The sequence below is a fragment of the Dryobates pubescens genome, chromosome 17 (genome assembly GCF_014839835.1).
Source record: "Dryobates pubescens isolate bDryPub1 chromosome 17, bDryPub1.pri, whole genome shotgun sequence".
Classification (NCBI taxonomy): Eukaryota; Metazoa; Chordata; class Aves; order Piciformes; family Picidae; genus Dryobates; species Dryobates pubescens.
The window spans coordinates 8,263,971-8,288,380 of NC_071628.1; the positions used below are offsets into that span (position 1 = coordinate 8,263,971).

The following is a 24,410-nucleotide window of genomic DNA, read 5'->3' on the forward strand; positions in this document are numbered from 1 at the left end:
CTGGGGAGATACTAACTTGCTTCAAAACAATGGCTGCATTGTTTTGGTCAACTGTAACAGCAACTTTCTCTGCTCCTTCCTCTCTTTTTTTGGCCCGGGGGTGGGGCAGACAAAGGAGAAGCTAGTAGCTTCAGAGACCAGGGGGGTTCTTGTGCTGTTTGTTAATTGTAAATATCTGTAAATATTGTAAATACTGTGTATTTTGTATATATTCATTGCATTCCATTGTAGATTATAGTTTTGCCTGTAAACACAATAGAATAGAATTAACCAGGTTGGAAAAGGCCTTCGAGATCATCAAGTCCAACCCATCACCCAACACCATCTAATTAAGTAAACCATGGCACCAAGTGCCTCATGCAGTCTCTTCCTAAACACCTCCAGTGATGGTGACTCCACCACCTCCCTGGGCAGCCCATTCCAATGGCAAATCGCTCTTTCTGTGAAGAACTACTTCCTAACATCCAGCCTAAACCTCCCTTGGTGCAGCTTGAGACTGTGTCCTCTTGTTCTGTTGGTTGTTGCCTGGGAGAAGAGACCAACTTTTGTTTGCTTCCCACTGAGCTGGTCTGGCAAAGTGAATGTTGGGGAGGGAAATTTCCACCCACCACACTCATGAAACATTCAGAGAAACTCATATTGTGTAGAAAAGCACAAAGAATTCTTAAGGATGCCAAACAGCCTAAGGGGCACGTGCAAGGCATCAGTTTTCTCATAGAAAACTTGATTTTTAATAAGGTAATTCTGTGTTGGTTAGTTGAAAGTTGTTGCATTTTCACAGCGGATTTCATTCCATCTGTAACCGTTCTTCCTGAAGTAAGAAAGATTTAAGAGTCAGGAATGGTTGGAAAACTTTTTGTGGCATTTAGTAAGTTTAAAATTTCTGTTATAAAAATTTGCTGAAATGCAGCTTTTATATAAAGGGTATTAGAAATTCTGGTTTTGATTCTTGTTTTTCCAGACTGATGTAGAGATTTGTTTGATTGGTGGCAGCTGCAAAAGTCCCCTTGAAAGGTTTTGGAACGGAAGTGATATTGTCTACATTTTGCAGAAAGCAGTAAGTGTGCATGATAGTAATTTTTTTTCAATGTGAACTAGACTTCTGAAAGCCCAGCAAAGATCTTCACATACTTTGCATTTTTTAACTTCCCTGTGCTTTCACTTAAAGAGACACAATGAAGAAAGTGATTCACTCGAAGTGTCAAAGACAGATGATGACATTTATGCCTCTGAGCTTTTACCAAAGGAGAGTTCTGGACCAGTGTCTCTGTCTGTCAGAAGGGCAAAGTAAGTGTCCAAGGTCTGCTTTCCCTTTAAATGGACTTTTCATATCCCCCTCTTCATTGTCATGTTCATCTCTTTTATGTATGTCTTCATATTCAGAACCTGTAATATTTTCAGTCTCTTAAAATTAAATTACTAATTGGTTTAATGAGGACATTTTAGTCCTGCAGAGTAATACTGCATTTATTGTGTAAAATGGTTTGATGTCTGCTAAAAAAGCATGGTAGTTAGGAGTTAAGTTTTATGTAAGGGGTTAGATTTAGGCATCCTTTCTGGCATCATCTGTTTTCCCTGTTCATATTTCTAGGCAGTTGATTTCCTTGTATACAATGGCCCACAATCCAAACATGACCCATCTGAAGATCCATGACCTGGTTGTGCTGCCGCCCCTCTGGATAAAGTGTGATGCTTCTGATCCTGAACGTACTTGTTGGCTTGGAGCTGAGCCTCTCAAAGCCGGAAAGAAAATCACAGGGATCACTTTACATATGGTTACATATGATGGTAAGGTTTTAATGGTGTATATTACATTCAGTGAGGAAAGCTTTAAAATGTGGGAATATTGATGTAGTGATGCTGTCTTTGTCCTTTGTGTGTCTTGGTGCTGCTTTGTAATTCCTTGGTTTTAAAAAACAAGAGCTGGGGGGGTAAAAAAGAGAAAATATATTTTCAACCCATTTTGGGGGAAAGATACTTAGAGCAGCACTATCTGTGCAAACCTGTCTTCACTTAGCAAATGTAAATTGCTGCTGCTCCACTCCTTATGCAAATGCTGACTCTTAGTAACCATTTCTGTGTTAACACCAGCTCTTAACAGAAGGGATGTAAGAAAAGTGCCTGCTTCCTAAAGGACAGCACGAGTTGTACTTGACCCAATGGAGTTTTTAAAATTTATTTTCAAGTGCCAAATGTGGGTCTGAATCTTAACCTTCTTTCCTTCCCTAGGTCCTACAGCTGACAAAACCCATTTTGCAAACCTGGAGGAGCTCAAAACAGAACATAAAATGAGACATCATTCATCTGTTGTAGGTTTTTGTGGTCTATCTTCAATCTAAGTTTGAAAACTTGGGGTTTGGATTTATGAAACTGATTTTAGGAAGCTTTATGGATTCCATTTAGAAATTCACCTTAATATGACTGTAGTAATCACAGTATCACAGTATAACTAAGGTTGGAAGAGACCCCAAGGATCATCAAGTCCAACCTGTCTCGACAGACCTCACGACTAGACCATGGCACCAAGTGCCACGTCCAGTCTCCTCTTGAATACCTTCAGGGACGGTGACTCCACCACCTCCCTGGGCAGCACATTCCAATGACGAACGACTCGCTCAGTGAAGAACCTTCTCCTCACCTCAAGTCTAAACCTCCCCTGGTGCAGCTTGAGACTGTGTCCCCTTGTTCTGGTGCTGGTTGCCTGGGAGAAGAGACCAACCCCCTCCTGTCTACAATTACCTTTCAGGTAGTTGTAGAGGGCAATGAGGTCGCCCCTTATCCTTCTCTTCTCCAGGCTAAACAATCCCAGCTCCCTCAGCCTCTCCTCATAGGGCTTATGCTCAAGGCCTCTCACCAGCCTTGTTGCCCTTCTCTGGACACGCTCAAGTGTCTCAATGTCCTTCTTAAACTAATAGTTTGTTTGCAAGTACCATTTGAGCATCCTGTGTTTTAATGCCCTGGTCTGCTCTTCAGCCTTTTTGTCCGTGTGTGAAATGCCTTTAAAACCAATTAATCAACCTTGTGGAGGTTTTGGTGTGTTTTTGATGAATAATCTGTTCATCCTAGGTAACAACAAAAGGATTTGCTCAGTATGAACTTATCAGAGCTGCCGCAATAGAGGACACAATTTTAGAATCTGTAAGCAATATTTATGTTGATCTTACCTGGAATACTGTGAATAAGATTCTGGAGACACCCCCACTGATTTCAGCTGCCACACTGGTAAGATAAGAAGAAAAAGCAGTCAAACTCTTCCCAGGGCTTGTACCATGAGTTGTGTGATGGATAAATCAGTTTGACTCTTGATGTTTGTGTTTGATGTTCTTTACATAAGCAACACAATGTGTTCATAACCTAAAGTATAAATGATGCTAATGTGCACTTCAGTGCTGGAGAATTTTAGGACTGCTAATTTGTAACGTTTGAAACTGACATAAACTTCTGGAACTTTCAGAACATCACCCTGGAGCCTGGGGACCCCAGGAGCCCTGTGTATCAGGTGTACAGAGAACTGCAGTTTCTCCTTGTGAGTATAAGTGAGAAATTCCAATTTCAGATTTACATGGGAAAGTGATTTTGTGTGGTAATAACTTACTTTATTTAAAACCCCACCAGATGTTGCAAAGATTACTTTAAGCTGTTGTTTTAGAATAAACTTAAAGTTCAGCTTTAGGAAATACAAAGGGGATAACTCAGGAACAGCAAAGCCAGGAAATTCTAGAGGTTTCAAAGCTCATGGTTAGCTGTACAGAGAGAGATGTGTGATTCTTGAAACAGTTAACTACATTTTGAAGTGTGACACATGCAGAACCTCAGACAAGAACTAATTTGTGTTGGTTTGGTTTCCATGCTGCTTTAAGGCCTTGGCTGATGGTTTGAAGACAGGTGTGACTGAATGGCCTGAACCACTGGAGTCTGAACCAGCTGTTGATGTGATCCAGCAATTTCTGACTGGTAATTTCTGCTTATTGTATGGGGAGAGATAAAGAAAATTCCACATACAATTTAAATGTACTGGAATTAGAGATGTTAATTTCTGGGCTATAGCAAAAAGCAGTTAAAGAGGTTAGTCAGTACATCTCTAATTCTTGTTTCTTCTAACATCTTGTGTAAAAGCAACAATTGTTTCCTTTGTAGAATGACACAATACGTTTAAAAAGCACTTTGAGAGAGTTCTGGATGCATCTTTCAAGTTACCTGACAGGCACATAAGATTCTGAAGGTGTGAAGTGTCCCTTTAGTGGTGAAAAACACTTTGATAACATTTTAAATGAGGCATCCCAAATTACTGATTCTTTCTGGAAACTGTTGTGCACAATGTGCCCTGTCAGAAATTTCAAATATTATAAAGCTAATCTAAAAAGAGAATTGGATGCAGGAAAGCACCAAGGGATTTTCAAATGCATCTAAAAATGTTTTAGTATGTAGATAAAGACTAAGACAAAAGATAAAACAGATAAAAACTCTGACAAATACCTGGGGAAGAAACCCAGAGACACTTACTGGACCACTTGCTCTCCATTGCTTGGAACTAAATGGATAACAAAATGTAGTAAATGTATATGGGGGAAATGTATAGCTTAGAATAAAACATACTGAGAAATTATCTTTCAGATGTTATTCTTGCCCTGTAAAAACAATTTAAAAGTGGATGAATTCTATCAGCCATCTCTCAGTGTATTTCTTAATTATGATGTGCCAGGAGGTTTGTACAGGTGATTTGGTATGGAGTTTTGTTTTTTTCATAATGCTAAAATTAATTTTCCTTTCTGTTAGATTTAAAGAAGAAGCTTGAGGGATATTGTGTGTCTGGAAACCAGAGTGGAACACAGGTATGTGTGCTTCCCTGTGCAGTAGGTTCTCTAGGATAAAGGGGAGAAATTAACAGCGCACCCCATTTTGATCTCTGGAGAGAAATAGAATTCATCAGGCCTTAAAGTCTTAGGCATCCTTTTCTCACTTGAGTCAAACTCTTTCAGAAAATCAAATGTGACACTGCTGCAGTGGACAGTTCAATCACATCAGCCTTCACTGAGCGAGGAGACCTGGACTTCGCTGAACAATTGTGGTGCAAAATGAGAAGTAAGTGTGGCATGATTTTATTTGCACCATATTTTTTCCCCTTTAATTCTTTGTTCTGTGTATGCATTTTACTTTCTCAGTGAAATGAATAACAATTTTTCTGAGTTTTAAGGACTGATTAGCTCTTCAGAAAATTGTTATCAGTAGCCTTGTTCTGAAAGAGCTCATTTTAGCTCTGTGAGACGCTTCACTTTTTACAGTATATTTAGGTAGACCAACAGCTAGCAGGAGATTAATGTTTTATGTGTGAGGAGATTTTGTGTTTTATTTGATCAAAACAGGTACTAACCCATCAGTAATACTCAGTTGCTCTAAAACTGAAAACTTTAGACAATTTTGGTCTTTCTAGAACAAAAGTACAATTTTTGGGTTGAGAAAGCTGCATACAAACATTATCATTTCTGTAAGACCCTTCACAGTCCTCCAGTAAAACACATTTTCACTTGCTTATTATTAATTTTCAGAATGTGTGGAGGCTTTTGTCTTGCTTGGGGAGCAGTTAATTGGATAGATAGATGCTAAGAGTTCATATTCTAGATAGTTAAATTTATATGAAGTGTTGAGCTTCAATGTGTATAGAGAGAATATAGGCAAAATGCTTGGCCCTCTCTCTGCTGTTCTCCAAGTCATGCAGTTCTGTAGTCTCTTTTGATCATTGTTTCTTTAGAATAAGCTTTTTAAAGTCCTGACATGACTAATATAACACCAAGCAGCTCCATCTGTCATTTCAGCTCTTGTTCTTTAAATGGGGGGGTTCATTCTTGCATGTATTATTGAATTAACAGCTGGAGCCTGGATTGGAAAATCAAATGCTGAAATTTTCTTTTCTTGAGGTGTCAGTTCCTATCAGGAGTTGGTAGAGTGTTTCACACTGATCATAAAATCCCTGGAACATGGGGAGATACAGCCCTGGGTATGTATTTGGATTTCACAATAACTGTTGAATTACGGAGTTGTTTGAAGTAGAATGTTGTTGCAGTCCCTTAACTGCCCCTTGTTTCTGGGATGTATTGCTTTTACATTAATTTGTCATGTCAGAGTTTGCCTCTGTTTGCATGGTGCTGTAATTCACAGAATCCCAGTGTGGTGGGGGTTGGAAGGGACCTCTGGGGATCATCCAGTCCAACCTCCCTGCTAAAGCAGGGGCACCCACAGTAGCTTGCCCAGGATCACAATGTCAGGGCAGGTTTGGAATCTCTCTAGAGGCGATTCCATAACCTTTCTGGGCAGCATCCTCCAGGGCTCAAGCCCATGCACACCAAAGAAGTTTCTTCTTACCTTTAGGTGTAACCTCCTGGGTTCCTGTTTGTGCTTATTGCTCCTTGTTCTGTCCCTGGGCACCACTGAAAAGAGTCTGGTCCCATCCTTTTGCCTCCAACTCTATCTCTTGCTGAGCGTTGAGAAGATTCCCTCTCAGACTGCTCCTCCAGGCTCAACAGCCCCGGGTCTCAGCCTTTTCTCCTCATGGAGAGGCTCCAGTTCCCTCAGCATCTTCATAGCCTTTGCTGGACTCTCTGCAGTATTTCCCTACTTCTGAACAATGTTTATCATGTTTTGTACCACAAAGAAAACTTTTCCAATTTTTAGATTCATAGGGGAAGCAGCAGTTTGCTAAGTAAACTCATTCAACAGTCTTACCATGGGAAGGTAGAGGTTGTTTCCCTCACTGGCACCACTCCAATTCAGATGCTCTTGGAGATTGGTTTGGATAAGATGAAGAAGGATTATGTCAACTTTTTCATAGGTAAGCCTAGTATCTGCTAACTTGGATAGAAATTCAAGAGAAAAGTTATTCCATGTAGGAAAACATGAGGTTTTTAGTAACTCTGATCTCAATTCTTCTCCCATTTACTGAAGGGCTGTTCCCAGACTCTTTAGTGATTTACTTTTCAACTCTATATAGTTTCAAAATGGAAAAAAGAGCAATTCAGAGTAATTGTAGATTGTATAATGTGCATTTCTTATTCAATTAAAAAAACCTGAACCTTTAGATTGAACTTCAAGTAAAATAAATAACAGATTTAGGTAACTGTGGATTCTTTTGGTGTTGCATCTGTTTGCTGTAGGTGTAAAAAGTAAAACCCTCATGCTCTTTCTGTTTCTTCCTTTATGGATGTTGCTTGTATTTCATCTGACCCTGTGTAGTAAATCTTAATTTTATCTTTTTGTTTTCCTGTTCATTGTATAGGCCAGGAGCTTGCAACCCTAACCTGCTTGGTGAGATGCTTTATTATTGTTATTGCTATTCTGAAAGCAGTATAAAGTAAAGCACACTTAGGCGATGGTGGATACAAGTCATATCCTTCCTATCAGCTGAGAAACTGAATTGCAAATCATGAGGATGGAACAATGGATAGCAGAAATGTCATTATGTTGTTGCCTTATCCATAGAGAATTTCCTGGGTATTTGATGTGGGTCATTGTCAGGCAGGTCAGCAAACCACTGGTTATACTTTGACGTCATGGAACTTTGTTCTGGCTCTACTGAGCCCTTCTTAAAATTTCGGCTTCACAAAAATATCAGGAAAAGGATTTTAGTGTTCTGAGAATGTGTTGTGTCTCAATAAGCTGAGTGTCCAGTTAAAAGCAGAAGCTGTTCATTCTTGCAGGATTACTTCATTTCCACGTCAGTAGATCTACAAGAGCAAGTTCATCGTGTTCAAAAGCTTCACCACATGCTGGAGATAATGGTCAGCTGTACAGTCTTGCTTCAGTTTAAACATGAGAACCTCTTCCCTTTGACACAGTAATTATTGCATTTTTGCTTCTTGATCTTAAATAGATTCTCTTCCATAGCTGTGATAAACTCTTAAAATCCCAAAGCAGCCCTCTTTAGTGCCAGCTGTAATGAGACTGCAGTTGGATCTTCCCGCTCGATTTTTGCTGTGTGACTAAAACTGAAACCCAAAGGAAACTATAAAATTTGAGAGTATAGTTAATTTTGCACAAGGTTTACAGAGTGTTGCACAAACATTTCTCTAAACAAAGTTGGTAACTGGTGAAATTGATTGTAATTGTAAATAACATCAGTAATTGCTTCTTATTGTAGAATTTGCATGAAGTATTACAAGGAAAACCCTCTAAATGAGAAGCATGTGTTTCAACTGCCCATCAGACCAGCTCTTGTCACAAAATTCTGCCAAAAGTAAGAGAAACTTCCCTCTCTGCAGCACTGAAATTCAGCTGACTGAGTACTTGACTGAATTCTGCCATAATTTGATTATTTCAGTGATCACCCAGAAATATGGAAGGTGGAAATAAGTAGTGGACATGGACCAAAGGAGGTTAAAACAACATGGCAAGTTAGTAGTAATTCTCCAGTTGACCATATGACATCAGACAGTACAGGTAATGAGTGTGTGTGGTAAGAGGAAATAATGGAAGTATATGCTTCAAACCAGCTCAGTTTTTATACTAGATTCAGTGGTCTGAATATTTTCCTACTTAATCCTCAGCAAAAATCAAAACAGTATTTTGTCTTTTAATAAAAGGGTGAAGCTATGTTTATATAATGTAAAAAGTTTCCAGGAAGTGGTAACTTGGCTGCCTTCTGACCTGTGCTGAGTTAAATTTTTTAAGTTAATAGTTCCAAAAATTACAAAATTAAGTGTTCTCCACAAGGAGCAAGGAAGGTCTTCACAATGAGGGTAGTGAAACACTGAAACAGGGCCTCCACCACATCTCTGAACAACCTATCCCTGGACACATTCAAGGTCAAACTTGATGGGACCCTGAGCAACAAGCTGTAGATGCAGATGTTCATGCTGACTGCAGGCAGGGTTGGACAAGATGACCTTTGAAGGTTGCTTCCAACCCAATGTATTCTATGATCTTATTTCTAAAAATCTTTGCTGGTGTGTCTGAGGGTGGATTTGAAGAGGAATTGTTAGTGAAAACTGGTGTCTGGTCAGGGAAGCAAGCAGATGCTAAGGAGAGAAGGCATGCCTTGCTGCAGTCAAATGTAGATCATGTGAAAACCTGTGAGAAGGGGGAGGAATCAAGCATGTAGACTGGTGTAGAAATTGCCTTTTGGGGGTGAGGTTTGATACAGGGTAAAGCTTTTCAGGACAAAACCAGAATGACAGAAGTGCTCATTCTGTAAAACTGACCATTGGAAAACAGTTCTGGAAGCTGCTACATGAACCAATCTCTGCGATTTCTCCTTTCTAAAACTAGTGGCTAATCACATCTTTCTCTTTTGATCTGTGCAGGTCTCTTTTCTGACTCCACAGTTAATGGAAGCAGTGAAGAAAGGCAGTATTTTACTACAATGGCTCGGTGCAGTCAGGTGCATTTCATATAAAGGCATGTAGCCCTGCAGGCAGGCACTGGAAAGGTACAGTAAAGGGAAAGCTCAGTTCTATCTATGTCCCACCAGTACATTTAGAAATATTCTGAGTTGAAGAAGAGTACATCAGAGAGAGTTCTTTGGCTTTAGTGTGCTTGGATTGTGACATACATGGCCGTAATTCATCTGTACCCATCTAGTTTGCTTAGAAATGTGCAATTCTGAATGTCTAATTTATTATGCAATAATAGATTTTTTTGTTGTTGTTGTTCATATATTTACAAATAGTCAATAAAGTTCTGCACTTTGGGGTTCTGAATTTCATTTTTATTCATGAAGAATGCAATCAGACACTGTTCAAAGTGGGAATTGCCTTCACCCAACACAAACAATATTGACATGTCTTCCTGGTGTCAAGGGATGTTCCAGTGTCCAGATAGACTTGGAAAGCTGTTCATCCAGGGTGCTGTGAACTTCTGCAGGCTGATTTGCTTTGTCCCTGTGTTTATATTTTGGAGTATTCTTGGGTATTCTTCTTTCTTCTCTTCAGATTAATATTTTTTTTTTTCCCCTCCTCAATTGCAAAGTGAACTATCTTACCAGTGTTGTCTTGGGTACTTGGCATAATTTTCTGAGAAAAATGTTCAGCAAAATTGGCTGGGTGTAATCATTTCAACATGTTGGGATGGCAGCTGCGTGTGTTCTGATGTTGATTAGTGCCTGTAATGTTTTGGCAGTGTAATTTTAAACCATTACATAGTGTAGTATATGCTGATTAAATCATCTGAGATAGAAATATTTTGCATAAAAGAAACTGTTAGCTGTTGGTAAGTAAGAATAAGGAAAACTCTAATATTCATGCCTTTTGAAAGCTGTAAATTTCTATCATTTCTGGTTTCTCCTCAGTAAATCATATTTGTTATTCCTTTCCTAATACTATGTCTTAGTAACTCAGTGTAATGGTAGGTTTTGAAGAGAAGCTAAGAGCCAAGTCTTTTTGGGTTTAGATACTGCTGCTCTGCATTCAGAAAATCCAGTGCAAGCTAAACAGGAAACTTGTGTTTTGCTTTGCTTTAGAGGAATAATTTCAAGCATATCAGAAGGCCAATACAGCCAGAGAATCTGGAAGGAAATTTTTATACTCATGCACTTAACTTGCTGCTACCTGTAGTAAAAGTGCATGGAATTCGGACTTTGCAATTGCTTGTAATACACATTTCTGTGCAGTGTGTTATAAAAGGGAAACCTAGCTCCCTGTAAACAAAACTAGAGAAGAGTCCTAGGTTTAAATCTGACTCAGCAGTTGTCATCTTGGGTTAATCACTTCAAATAATTCTTCTCCACACCTAAATAACAAGGTGCATGTTATCCTAACTTTTAGACATAAATAATAAGTTACATTTAAGCAATTACCTTGAAGTATTTAAATCCTCCTTTGTTTTAAAATCATGTGTCTGTCTCTCTTCAAATGGCATTTACATGATAATTAAAAGTCTGAACAGACTGAAATCAGACTTTGCAAACAGCTTTTAGTCACTTGAAAGACTGAGCCACTTTAATGTCAGCTAACTGCTTTCTGGTGAACAAAATGCGTAGTAATTTCCAAACCAAAATCTGCTGCTTAAAATTAGTAGGAATTCATGCAGAAAGAAAATGGACTTTGGATGTTGAGAGAAAAAAATAACTGTATTTTTCTTTTGGGGAACTGAACAGAGAAAACCTGTAAAAGTGCTGAGTGGAGAGGTAAAGTAATACTTTACCTTTACAGTTGTATAAAGAGAGGCATCTGTGATCAGCTTTAACCAATACAGTGTAACAGTTGCATGTTGTTTATTATGCACAGTAAAGCTGTGTGCAAGCACGGGGTTTTAGCTGTGGTTTCGAAGGTAGAGTACGAGTAGGACAATACTGATGAGTATGCAGAGTGCAAAAACTGTAGGCAGAACAATCTCTGTCACCTTTTCCATATGAGTAATCAGGGAATCTAAAATTTGAGAAATGAGTAATGCATAAGAAATTTCATCTTCTGGAACGCACTACTTGTTCACTTAAGAGTTAACAGATTAAGGATTATTTGAATCAGTGGCTAAAGTTGTTTTGTTAAGTGTTGGCAAAAACAGCAAACAAAATTCAGTAAGTCTGCAAAAGCTGGAGCATATCTTGTTAGTTTTCCCTCTTTTTTCTTTTTTTTTCTTTCTTTCTAAGGCAAACTTTTGAAGCTATGTCAGTGCACAAAGGGCTGCCAAATTGTGCATGTTCTGAATTAATGCAGTGTCTTGTCAGTGGTCTGCCCTTGGTTAGGGAAAAGTATAAACTAGAATTGTCAGAGAAATCCTTGAGAAGCGCTTCACCTATTCATGATTGCATTGCAGCTCTTTTTAAACTTAATGTGTTTTATTTTGTAGTGTTTTGCTCCACAGATAAGCCTCAAAGAGTTCAGTAAGCACAGTTAATTCACACAGAACTTAGCAGCTGGGACCAAGTAGGATAAAGTTGGCATCGTGACTTTGACATTTTATACTGTGTGGAACTGATCTCATCTTTCAATTGGTGTTTTCCGTTACCACCCAAAGTTAATCTGTTTAGCTACAGAGATTTTAGCTGGAGGGAGTAAAGACATTTTTCTGTAGAGGCTTGTATATGAAAGCTCTGGTGCTTCTAGGACCTACCAATAGTAGTATTCACAGAGAAATCCAAAATCTGAAATACAGCTTCACAAAACAAGACAGAAAACAGATTGTTACCTGTAGCAAGGACTTTCTGTGTGGTAGAGCAAGTGTCCATGGCCTTGTCATACCAGTTTGCCACCTGGGAAGGTTGATATGCAGTAGTTTTATTAGATTGCAATGCTCTCTCTCATTCAGAGCAACTTCATCTGTCCCTGAATATTTGTCCACTACAGTTGACTTGAAACTATTTTATTCTGTAAACACATGGTTTTCTGTGAGCTTCTTTGGAATTTTTTTTTACAGTGAAATAGATTTGCTTATAGGTAACTTATAGGTTTCTTATAGGTAACTGTTTAATGACCTTTTTCAAAGCACAGAACATCTCCCACATTATTTTCTACTAAGGTAGGATATAGGTGTCATTTTCTGCCTAGAAATCAGGCAGAGCACTGGTAATTTAGGATTCAGAACCTCTGATCATATCATTAAGGCTAATTAGTTTGTGAAATACTTTGGAAACAGTAATTGAGGCTGTCTCTACTTCCTCTGTCTCTGGAGGTCTGTGTATTTAACACCTCCCTTATTTACAGCACCAAAGTGCCCTCTGATGCCCTGTATTCAGGCAAGTTGTTTCATCAAACACAAAGTGATATTTGCCTATACACTGAAGAAATAAACCAAGAAAATTAGCAATTGACATCACCTCTCTTGGATTTGGGAATCCATTTGCATTGATAATCTTTTTATAGTAGTCAGCAGATGCCTTTGGGTATCGTGGCTTGTTCTTGTTTTTAAAATCAATGTGATAAAATCCAAATCTTTCAGAGAAGCCTTTGTTCCATTCAAATTTATCTAGCAGTGACCAAGCAGTATAGCCTTTGACATTGACACCATCATTTAGAGCTGTAAACAGAAGACAAATTACTCTGTTAAACCTGTTGCCTCTGTTTGTTATACTTATTTGGCTTTGTATGTTTGTTTTATACAGAAAGAGAGAAGGAAAGGAGGACAGAAAAATGAAGTGTAAAGTAATATAGATTCTTTGGCAATGTTCTCTTTAGCTTGGAGGTACTAGAGCTCTGCAAGAATGGAAATGAGGTACAGTTTCCCCTTGCTGAAAGTAGAAACTGATCTATTACAGTATTAAATCTCATGTAGGTTATTTATTAGGGTTAGGCTAGGTTGTCATTCCTGTGAACATTAGTCTAGTTTGCCATTTTGATCAGTGGCAATTATGTCTTTTCTCATATAAATTACAAGACTGAAACATAATTGGAAGGTGAAAACAGTATCACAGATTCATCATCATAGAATGGCTCAGGTTGGATGGGACCTTAGATACTACCTACTCCAACCTCCCCACCATGGGCAGGGACACCTCACAACTAGACTCAGCTGCTCAAGGCCTCATCTGACCAGGCCTTGAACACGCGTAGGAGGGAGGCATCCACAGCCTTCCTGGGCATCCTATTCCAGAGTCTCTCTACCCTCATAGTGATAAGGACTTCTTTCTAATCCAGTCTAAACTTACTTTAAGGACTTTTTTTTTCCCCAGTTACCTTTCAGTATTTCATTAGTATATCCTCTCAGGTACTCTATCCGCCACTCATCACACAGCTGGCTGCACTGCACCTTTTCAGCAACTCCATTCTCTGTCACATAAATGAGAGGGTTCCCATACTGGGTCTGCAGGCAAAGAGAGTTTTAGATTGGCTTGTATCAGCACAATCATCTTGTTTTGACAGAACAGGATATTCTTAGTAAAATGCATTAACAGCAATTTCCTAGATTTACTTGGTTACCTTTAGTAAGAGAAATGTGTAACTAGGAATGGAACTACAGGTTTTATTGAAAAAATACTCAATTCTGCAGTTTTCTGAACTGAAATTAAGGTAGGTAGTTTGGCAAAGAAACATCCCCTATGACACTACATAGGTGAAACTTGAAAATGTGAAACAGTAGAAGTGCTTCCCCTGCAGCTTCTGCATGCAACCAGACATTTTGATCACATCTCTTTAAAGATTTGCTCTTGTAATCACCTTAATGAAGTTGAGTAATCTTCTGACTCCCCAAGGCACAGAATATAACCATTTAGGTCCTGGAGCTGGCCATTTTGGATCCACCAGTTCAGCCAAATCAGGGTCAGTGTGGTAACTGGACACTTGCAGAAAGGGAAAGCTCTTCTGTAGGACATAACGAGTAGTAAAGTGACCTATTCCCAGGAAATCCGATGTGCCTTTAATGTAGGCTTTCTCTTGCACTGAGAAAGTTGGCAATCTTGATGTCCCCAGGCCCTGCTGGGCACTCTTCCTACCTATCAAAATAATTATAGGAAACATACTTCTGAAAACTACAGAAATTGGTTTTCTTTACCTCACCAATAAAATTTCCCTGATTTTAGCATAGAGGACAGGTTAGTTTGATTACTTTTTTCATGATGAAATAACCGTTCACCCTATCAGTTTAGAGGAGTTGGGAACAGTTCAGGGAGAAGACAATGAAATAAAGTGTGTGTTTGATTTGGTTTTGTTTGGTTTTTCGGTGTTTCTTTTTTGTTTGGGTGAGGTTTTTAGTCCCAAAGAGCATGATAAATAGCAACAGAATGCTTGGAAATGGAATATGACAAAAACAGAGATGCTTTGCTGCTGGGCACATTGCCTGTCTTCTTCATGCTGAGAAACAAAGATAGTGGAACCCTGTAGAAATACATGTGTTTGTGGTGAAAAATATCTGAATCCTTAGGTGGCAAACCAAGACAAAGATTAAACAACTCTTGATTTGGCCACTAAAAATGGGCTATGGCTGAAAAGAGAGGTAGCTGCTGCTTTTCTGGTGTGGAGCACTGAGATGTGCAGCTCAACAGCAGCTCAGCCCTTTGGTTCTGCTGTGTCCCCCAAACTGCTCAGGAGCTGTGTCTAACTCACAGGACATTTATTGTGTCCTCATACCTGACTAAACTGTACATGGGACAGGGACAGGGGCTGTTCTGTTGTGATGTGCTGGGAGTGTGTAATTTATTCACATTGCAGTGGGTTACTGAGACTTACCTACATAATTCTTCATGACTTCTGGATAGTCTCCTCTGTAAATGGGGTTTGCAAACCATCCCAAGTGGAACTGAATGTATCTTTCAGCAGCATCTCGATCTGTTTGGTTGTGCGGATCAACAGGTTCACCCCAACCACTAGTTAAGGAAATTCCAACCATACCTTGAAACACAGTGACAAATCTGCAGTCTGTGCCTAATCTTTAAGCCCTTAATATAAAGAGAAGCATAACTATAAAGTGAGTCCTCCTTACCTTGCTGCTCACTGCGCCACGTGGTGTTGTAAGAGTGCCAGACCTTTGCATGAGTCTGTAAGTTAAAATCAATCCTATGCACATTTTAATCTGTTATGCCATGGCAGAGAAAGCCAGTGAAGATGAAGAACAGTTTTTTGCACTAAGGGGTGTCTGAAAACATGACATAATCCTTTTTGTGTGTATTGTGGAAGCTTTCAATTCATATAAGGGGTCAAAAAAGCATTTATACAAGATTCTTTCCCTAAATTCCGGGCTGTTATATGCAGCATTTAGCAGCGTTCTTTGGGTGTCTTTGCCTAATGTATTCAGGCAAAACAAAGTTTATTTTTATAAGAGCCAGGCTTACTGAAGTCACTTGCCAAATTGAAGTTAATTTCATAGAATCATAGAATGGTTTGAGTTGGAAGGGACCTTAAGGATCATCTCACTTCAACCCTGCTGCCATGGGCAGGGACACATTCCACTAGATCAGGTTGCTGAAAGCCTCATCCAACTTGATTGTAAACACTCCCAGAGATGAGGTGTCCACAACTTCTCTGGGCAACCCATTCCAGTGTCTCACTGGAACAGCAGGTCAGGCTTTTACTCCTTGTTTCTAGATGTTTTCTTATTCAATCAACTTGAAACATACTGTAAAAGAAACTTCAATAACAAGGGGAAATTTAAGTTGTTGCAGCAGTGTCACAACAAGCACCTGGCATCTCCTGGAGCACCTGAAGACTCTGTGGTTGTTTTTAAACAGGTGATCATTTTGATATGCAAGTTGGAAATTAAAACATTGCAAAACTGTATTTCTGCTTGAAGAGCAGAATCAGAAAAACTTAATTATCTGCTAAAAAGCCTTAATCCACACATAATTTTACTTTAATTATATGGTGTGCTGCTTTGTATGCTCCGCATCCACCAAGCTTCAGTCCAGGTGCGTGTTCTCCCGTTTCATAACCCTTCTCAGCAACTGCCTACAAACACAGAGTTAGTTACTCTCTGAACAGCAGAGCTAAGAAATTTTCTGCCATCCTATGGACTTGGATCCTGTGCTCTTCTGCACGGTCTGTGGCTAGCTCAATCTCTTTCCGGGCCCCTCTTTCCTTCCCCTCTGCTTGGCTCCTATCTGCTACCTGACTGCTTGCTAGGTAAGATGCTGTGGTTTGCTGGAAGCAATGTGTTGGTAACTAGCATTAGTGGACTGACTCACCAGCATGCTGTTACCTGATGAAAAAGGGTCATTTGTAACTCTCTACCTCTCATATCTTAAAACTTTGCTGTTGTGCAGAAGGGATCTTTAAAGCTCATCTAGTCCAACCCCCTTTCAGTTAGCAGGAATATCTTCAGCTAGATTGGGATGCTCAGAGCCCCAAACAACCTGACCTGGAATGCTTCCAGGGATGGGGCATCTACCACCTCTATGGGAAACCTGTGCCAGGGTCTCACCACCCTGTGTCAAACATTTCTTCCTTCTCTCCAGTCTGGATCTGCCCCTTTTAGTTCAAATGATCACCCCTTCTTCTGTCACAACAGCCCCTGCTCAACAGTCTGCCCCCAGCATTCTTCTCAGCCCCTTTAAGTCCTGAAAGGCCACGAGAAGGCCCCTCTGGAACCTTCTGTTCTCCAGGCTGAACAACCCCAACTCTCAGCCTGTCCTCAAAGCACAGGGGCTCCAGCCCTCCCATCACTGTTGTGGCCTCTAGTCCTGCTCCAACAAGTCCATATACTTCTTGTGCTGAGGATTCTTGAATCTGGCTGCTGAGATTTTGAGCACAAAGATGAATGGCATAAGCCTCTCTTTTCTCTCTCCCATTCTAATTCTGAATTTATTTCTCTGTAGTGTCACTTCCACAGAATGTTTGGAACAGAGAAGTGTAATGGGAGTGACTGGAAGGAAAACATTGATAACTTACCCAAGGATTGCTAAAAGTAATCCAGTGTTTCACACGATCGCCAAACTTCTCAAAGCACAGATTTGCATAATCATTAAAATAATTGATCATGCTTATATTTTGCCAGCCACCATACTTTTCCTGGAGAACCTTCATAAAGAAGAATTTCAGGATTCAGTAATGTGATTTAAGTTTCATCTGCCTGTTAACAGAGACTTGGTCTTATATTTCTGTAGCTTAGAAGGAGATTATTCAAAGCTTCATTGTATATAAGCTTCAATGTATATAAAATGCAAATGAATTGGAGATAAACACACTTAAATGCATGCAAGCATCTTTAAGCATTTTTCTAAAGTACACACAGTCCTTAAATGTAGAAGTAAATTTCCTCTCAGCAGCATTTATATTAAGGCATTTCAGTAATTTAAATGCTGCCTAACCTGTGGCAGATCCCAGTGGTAGAGGCTCACAATAGGGATAATGTCATTTTCCAGAAGACTATTAATTGTGTCATTGTAGAACTGTATTCCCTTCTCATTCAGTTGCTCTGCTGATGAAAGACACACAAGAGAAATTACCTGGACTGCTAAAAACTTTAATCAAGGAGTTTTACATTACAGTGATGGATGTGTAATGGTTGCACTCTGTTCTGCAGACAAAAATCCCAGGAACATATTTAGCAGTCATGTTAAACAACTATGGTATAGAATTCATAGAGTGGTTTGGGTTGGAAGGAAGGCTTTCCCATGTCATCTAGTCTAAACCCCCTGCAGCCAGCAGGGACATCTGCAACTAGAGCAGGTTGCAGAGAGCCCCAGACAACCCGACCTGGAATTTTTCCAGGGATGGTGTATCTCCCACCTCTCTGGGCCAGGGTCTTACCACTCTCAAGGTCAAAGATTTCTTCCTTCTCTCCAGTCTCAATCTCCCTCATTTAGTTCAAACCATCATACTTTGTCATGTCATAACAGACCCTGCTCAAAAGTCTGTGCACAGCTTTCTTCTCAGCCCCTTTAAATCCTTAAAGGCCACCAGAAGGTCTTCTGGAGCCTTTTCTTCTCCAGGCTGAACAAACCCAACTCAGCCTGTCCTTGTGTACTCCCAAGTAAAATCACTTTCCTGCTAATAGCAGTAAGAAGACAGTAGAATGGTTATGCTTACTTTTGATGCCAGTGGGCATGATCCGAGGCCATGAGATAGAGAACAAATAGTGATTAACTTTCAGCTCCTTTAGTAACTGAATGTCATCCTGTGTAAAGAAAATGCAATCAGCAGAGCAACTCTTCAGTTACACATTTGTCTTAAGTAGTCCTGAGTGCAAAACCTCAACAGAAGAGTTGCAGAAAAGAGGATTCCAGCAGTTACTTTTTGCCATTTGCTTTGAGCTGATGGCTCTACTTGTGTACTTATTCTGAACCGTTGTTTTTCTTCATTTCTGTAATGTTTTGTATTAACAGCCATGGGAACTGAATGTTTTCACCATCAAAGATAGGACAGAAAGATGAGCTGTGGTATTCTGCAGCACAGTTATAGTTACATCATAATTTGTAATGTGTGTGCTTTAAAATACAGTGTGAGCCTGTAGATCTTGAACTCAAACACTTCATCTTAGGCACAAAACCAGGATTACACAGGCTTGCCTTTAACTGTCTTATACTGGAGTTAGAGACCAACTCCCACCTCACTCCAACCTCCTTTCAGGGAGTTGTAGAGAGCAATGAGGTCTCCTCTCAGCCTCCATTTCTCCAGACTAAACAACCCCAGTTCTCTCAGCTGCTCCTCACAAGACTTTTTTGCCAGACCCTTTACCAGCTCTGTTGCTCTTCTCTGGACATGCTGCAGCACCTCAATGTCCTTCTTGCAATAAGGGTCTCAAAACTGAACACAGGATTTGAGGAAAAAGAGAAATGTATTTTAGGGAATTCTGTGGTATTACTGATTCTCTGAGATTATTAGGGAAGAAGAATTTACAGAACTAACAGAGAATATCATCCCTTGGCTTTCTGTGTTAAATGACAGCAACTCATTTAACAACTCATTTTGCAATCATAGAGCAATTCAAGCATTTTATCTTTGCTGTTATTTCAAAATGGGAAATCAGTATCAGGAAATCACTGCAGAATGTTTCCAGAGGAATGGTTCCTCGCTAATGGTACCTTGACTTTGTAATATCCATCACACGCTGAATCTCCCGTCTCGTTTCTGAATACTTTCCCTTTCTGGTGAGTAAAAGCATCCCAGATACTTGGTCCTTTCCCATCTTTGTCCCAGGCCCCTTCAGTCTGGTATGCAGAGCTTCCGACACCCCACAAAAAACCTAAAGGTAAAAAGTTAGGATTTCAATGTTTTCCTGCAAAGCTGGACTGAATTTTGGTATGAAAAAGCAATTGCTACACCTTCAGAGCTGCATAGCTTGGTGTGAGGGGTGTGATTCCATGTCTGCTGAACGAGAAGCTGATGATTTCTACTTTAGTAGTACATATAAAAGAACTGTGAAAATGTGGTCTAGACTACAGGTGTCCTTTTCTGTAAAGGAATCTACTTTCATAGATGAAACCTTGTTAGTGGTATTTTACAGTGCTGAGGTAGTGCAGTGATAGCTTGGCAGAATTACCCTTCTGCAAGGAAAAGAAATAAACAACAAAAAAGTCAAGCTTCCACATAATTTCTGCCTGCTCTTACATATATATATATATATATATATATATAAAAAAAATCAATCACAATTTTACTGTGTTCTGTAAGAGCCTGAATTTTTGTTTCTGCTATTTGCCTGAAAGGACAAGGAAAAGGTTTTGGTAACTGCTTTATGCAAACACACAGGTGGATCTAGACCACTATGAAACCCACAATGAACTGTATTTAAAAGTACCAGCTGGAAAGGTGCCATAATAGAAAGAGCCTGGATTATTCTTTGTCCACTGGAAATCCTCAGCTGTGTTCAGATGTATTACCAGCACAAGCATGTACCATGTTCCCAAAATACGAGTCTTCATTGCTGCCAAGTGTCCTCTGCAAGTTCCCACCTGAAAAATAGAAGAGCATTGTCAAGGACTGCCACTCTACAGAGCAGGCTGAAGGCGAGCAAAAGGCAAAAGCTTATTTTTCCCACCCAATTTTCATTGAAGGCTAAAAGCAGAGTTTGGGTTAAGTGGAAATGCAGCTTCTGGCAGACGATGAAAGTGAGAGAAGAACAAAGAGCAGAATTCTAACTGCATCTTTTATATAATGCTGCTCATCTTTGACCATATTCAAAAAGTCTTTTTGTTGGTAGCTATTTTATTCTGGATTTCAAACTGTTCCTGTAAAGAGTGGTTACTAGTGAGAGCAAGAAAGGAAAGTGATCATGCTGCTAGCATCTTGCTATCTAAATACCTACTGAAAAGAAACCTTGTGGAAGTTGAAAAGGAAAATGAATACTTGCAGTTGTTACAGTTCTAATAGATTACAGCTTCTGTCTTGAGGATGTTGCTGTTATTCAGCATTGATTTTAGTGCTACTGTGTATGCACTAAGTTTTAAACTGCTAAATCAGGTGAAACTATTGATGGGATGAGTAATCTTAACCATTTTGTATAAAGTTTCAGAAGGAACAGCACTGTTTTCCCCAAATTTACACAGTTCCCCAAGGATCTGTTTTACATTCCTGAACCTCTGTGGTTGAATTTGAAGAGGGAATTAAAAGGTGAGGAAAAGTAGAACAAGTATCTTATTAAATAGAATAATGTTTTGTGTTGGAGAATTGTGTAAAAAGTAAATACATCTGAAGCTTTGAAAAGTAAACTGGGATTACACTGAACCAGTCAGTTGGATTACCTATGTAGGACAAAGCATTTCACAGCCTTGGGAGTCCCAAGAGCAGGAACATGAAGGTCTGAAAACACCATGTCCTTGCCTGCCTCTATGAATCCAGCCTTGCTGCAGTCTGTCTGCAACACACAAGAAGGGAACTGCATTGTACATGGCATCTCTTCCCATCAGCTCCTTCTGCACAGCTCTGGGACAAGTGACAAAAGCACCTTCAGAATCAGGGGACCCATGGTGAGCCCAGTGTGTGCTCTTCACCTTCTGTTAGGAGACATCAGTAATAGGAGAGACTGGCCAAACAGAACCGAGCATCAGTTTATTTCTGACTTGCTTTTTAACATGATTTTGAAGCATCTGTCTCCTGCATGTAAAAATGTAGGACCTGCACCAAATGTTTGCAGTGACTTCCCTGCACTGTTTGTCAGACCTTGGGTGACCTGGGATACCAGATCCAAACAGCCTGTGTTGTACCTGTGTTGGCTGCAGCTTGGTTCCTGACCAAAATGAAGGAACAGGTTTGTCTAAAACCAGAAGGCAAAGGAAGCACTTTTCAGAACGTGTAATGAATGTGTGAGCTCAGAGACCTCTCTTTATTCTGTGCTTGTTAAAGAGCATCTCAAAGCTCCTCATTAACAAAGCAACTGCAGAGCTGGTTTGGGGAGATATATCTGCTTCTACATCAAAGGCCTTTAGCCTTGGATTAGGAGAATCTTCACCACTGCCTTTCTAATTTGGATGCTTAGATTGCAAGGGAGGAAAAGAGAGCAGGATACAACCATTTAAAAATCAGAGTCTAAGTAATCTCTAAGTATTTATAGAGTGTAAAAGATTGCAAACACATCTGATTTTAATTTAGACATTGACAATCAAATCTGGCTCTTCAGCCTAGTCAATAAATTAGCTTAAATTAGGCATTACCCTTCATATTCTTGAGAGCAGTGAGCAACATTAAAGTGAAAGGAAGCAAGGAGGGCAAGTGTGTTCTGCAGGGTATAGCACTGGCTTCTGTAGCTGAGGCTTGTGTGGGAACAACACTATATCCTTTTGCAGGGGTACTGATGGTTCTGTTCCAAAGTTAGAGCATAGCTTTAACAAGGTTTTAGGGTGTTTATTATGGTTTTAATCATTTGTAACTATCTCATTCATATTTTTGGAGGAATAACAGCTGAATCAAAAGCATTGCATTTTTTTCACTCTTTGCCCTGATAACTGCATTAGAAATTACTTCAGTCCTGAAATTAGAATTCCTCAAGCACAAGAAGCACCTTTTAAAACAAACACTATTTTACACCACCCTAAACTGGAGAAAATAGTGGGGTTTTCTCATTGTGGACTATTCTATCAAGTTTGTTTTCAAATGAATACATGGTTTTGGAACTCCTGATTGCTCTGTTCTTCCAGCACATAGCTTTACAAATGCAGCAGAGGAAACAGCTATTAGAATAGTGCAAAAAAAGTTCATCAAATTTAGGCTGTAAGGCTGGTAGTGAACAATACCCTTTTGACTGTCTTGCTCTCCAGCAGCTCTGTTACCTTCTACCCTTATCATAGATGGAGTTACTTTCATTTCCCCCCCATTTCTGGCTTACCTGCTCTGCTTCACAGTGGATGTTTCCCAACTGGGAGATTCCTCTGAACTGCCAGAAATTCACTAGGGCATTCAGAATAAATTTACTTTCAGGGAGTAATTGCATGGAATTAATCCAACTGCCACAAAAACTCGGGAGAAACATCTAGCTGGAGAGAGCATTTACAGCCAAAACAAAAAAGAACAATCCTTTTGTATTCACAGTCAATGCTGCAGGGAAAGGTTTAGCTTAACCACACGAATCTTTTAGCAATGAGGGATTTTCCTTTGTAAGCAAAGTTTGTGTTGTGAGTGATCTATACATTCATACAGAATGACACTTGAATATCAAGAGCAAGTGCAATTATGCCATCTATAAATGTGTTGATCATTCATTTATAAACCTTTTTCTCTTGGTGCAAATGTCTGTGTCCTAGATGGTATTTGTCAGGGATATCTCACTGGGAGATTTTGTTTGGCCAAAGGGTTTGTTTGTACATGGCAAAATTTTGAATCAGATATTCAGGATGCAGCCTTGAAAAATACCATGTTCTTTCTTTTCTCTTGTTTCCAATCAAACAGATAAAGTTCCAGTTAAGAATGAGTGTAAGCAATTTCCTTGCATCAGTGATCACAAGTTTTACAGAATCCCTGTTTTGCAATCAGTTATCTGGATCTACTACCCTGCAGGCAGCAAGTCAAATGGTAGAGGCAGAAGGGTAAACAAGCTTACAGCAATAGAGTTAAGTTGACCTGAAGCATCCTCAGAGAATTTAATGCCACACTGTATAGATCTGCAGGACATGGCTTACTTTCAGCCTTCAGAGAAAAAAAAAACACATACAAATATCTTGGTTTGATTGAGTTCATTCATTTAAAAGGTTTAGAGGCTGTCACATCAAGCCCAGCCAGCAACTAAGTGCCAAACAGCTGCTCACTTACTCTTCTCCTTTCTCCCTAGTGGGATGGGGCGAAGAATCAAAAGTAAAACTCATGGAGTAAGATAAGAACAATAAACTATTATAATAGTAAGAGAATAAAAATGAAGATTAAAAGAGTGAAACAAACCCCAAGAAAGGCAAGTGATGCAGAGTGCAACTGCTCACCATCCACTGAACAATGCTCAGCCAATCCCTGTACGGACACAGGAGCTGCAGGGCCTGCAAGTACAAACTGCACTCTGCCAGCTGCAGAGCAGATCACTCCCATGTCAAAAAAACAGCAGTGCAGCACTGTCAGCCCACATGAGACACCTGGTGAAATCCTTTACCCTCCAAAGTGAAGCAAGGTGAGCCTTATCTGAAGGACACAGTACGTCTGTGACCAGTATTCACATGAAGATCTGAACACCAGAAGAGAGTATTTCTTTAAAATGTTAATAAAAAGTCACACTCCCAAGTGAAAATGCTTAGTAAGTGCTCAGACTTGTTACTAAGGCAGTTATAGTACCCCTTGGAATGACCTCTTCCACGCAGAAGGGAGCACTCACTATTGACCTTCAATGCAGTAACGCTCCATAGAGCTGGCACAGCAAAAAGGCTACTGCATATATTTTAATAACTATATACTGCAAAACAAATAATGGGAAACTAAACAGACCTTATGTTTAGCATGCTGAAATCCTGACCATTCCTGCTCTTAATGCTGCACCGAGTTGGCTCTCTCCCTCATGCTTCTATACCCAGGACTTGGTATAATGTATTTTTTCCTACATCGCAGTCATTCATCTTCTGTAAACACCAAGGTTTGGGTGTGTGCTTTCACCTCAAATACCTGAAAAAGAGTTAAATTCCAGTTCATTAGATGCTATGCTCAACA

The 24,410-nt window shown here is 39.7% G+C and overlaps 2 protein-coding genes across 5 annotated transcripts; one reads left to right on the forward strand and one right to left on the reverse strand.

Annotated features, from left to right (window-relative positions):
* Positions 1-1,189: 1,189 nt before the first annotated feature.
* ZWILCH (zwilch kinetochore protein) lies at positions 1,190-9,667 on the forward strand. The gene is made up of 15 exons (XM_009903937.2): positions 1,190-1,287; positions 1,592-1,788; positions 2,230-2,309; positions 3,067-3,222; positions 3,455-3,526; positions 3,861-3,954; positions 4,777-4,832; positions 4,980-5,082; positions 5,916-5,995; positions 6,670-6,826; positions 7,271-7,299; positions 7,692-7,828; positions 8,132-8,227; positions 8,312-8,430; positions 9,294-9,667. The coding sequence occupies exons 2-15, from the start codon at positions 1,614-1,616 to the stop codon at positions 9,383-9,385; spliced, it is 1,446 nt and encodes a 481-aa protein (XP_009902239.1). The 5' UTR covers positions 1,190-1,287; positions 1,592-1,613; the 3' UTR covers positions 9,386-9,667.
* Positions 9,668-11,238: 1,571 nt separating this feature from the next.
* Positions 11,239-20,235, reverse strand: LCTL (lactase like). 4 transcript variants are annotated; one of them, XM_009903936.2, is made up of 13 exons: positions 20,092-20,235; positions 19,376-19,536; positions 18,381-18,468; positions 17,660-17,766; positions 17,241-17,369; positions 16,206-16,301; positions 15,340-15,394; positions 15,087-15,248; positions 14,079-14,353; positions 13,599-13,725; positions 12,743-12,942; positions 12,115-12,178; positions 11,239-11,354 (listed from the first exon to the last, which is right to left on the reverse strand). In XM_009903936.2, the coding sequence occupies exons 1-13, from the start codon at positions 20,213-20,215 to the stop codon at positions 11,239-11,241; spliced, it is 1,704 nt and encodes a 567-aa protein (XP_009902238.2). In that variant the 5' UTR covers positions 20,216-20,235. The 4 variants fall into 4 exon arrangements, with proteins under 4 accessions (XP_009902238.2, XP_054025014.1, XP_054025015.1 ...); XM_054169039.1 differs by having other exon boundaries at positions 17,660-17,769; XM_054169040.1 differs by lacking the exons at positions 12,115-12,178; positions 12,743-12,942; positions 17,660-17,766; ... (1 more) ...; positions 19,376-19,536; positions 20,092-20,235 and having other exon boundaries at positions 17,241-17,330.
* Positions 20,236-24,410: the final 4,175 nt, after the last annotated feature.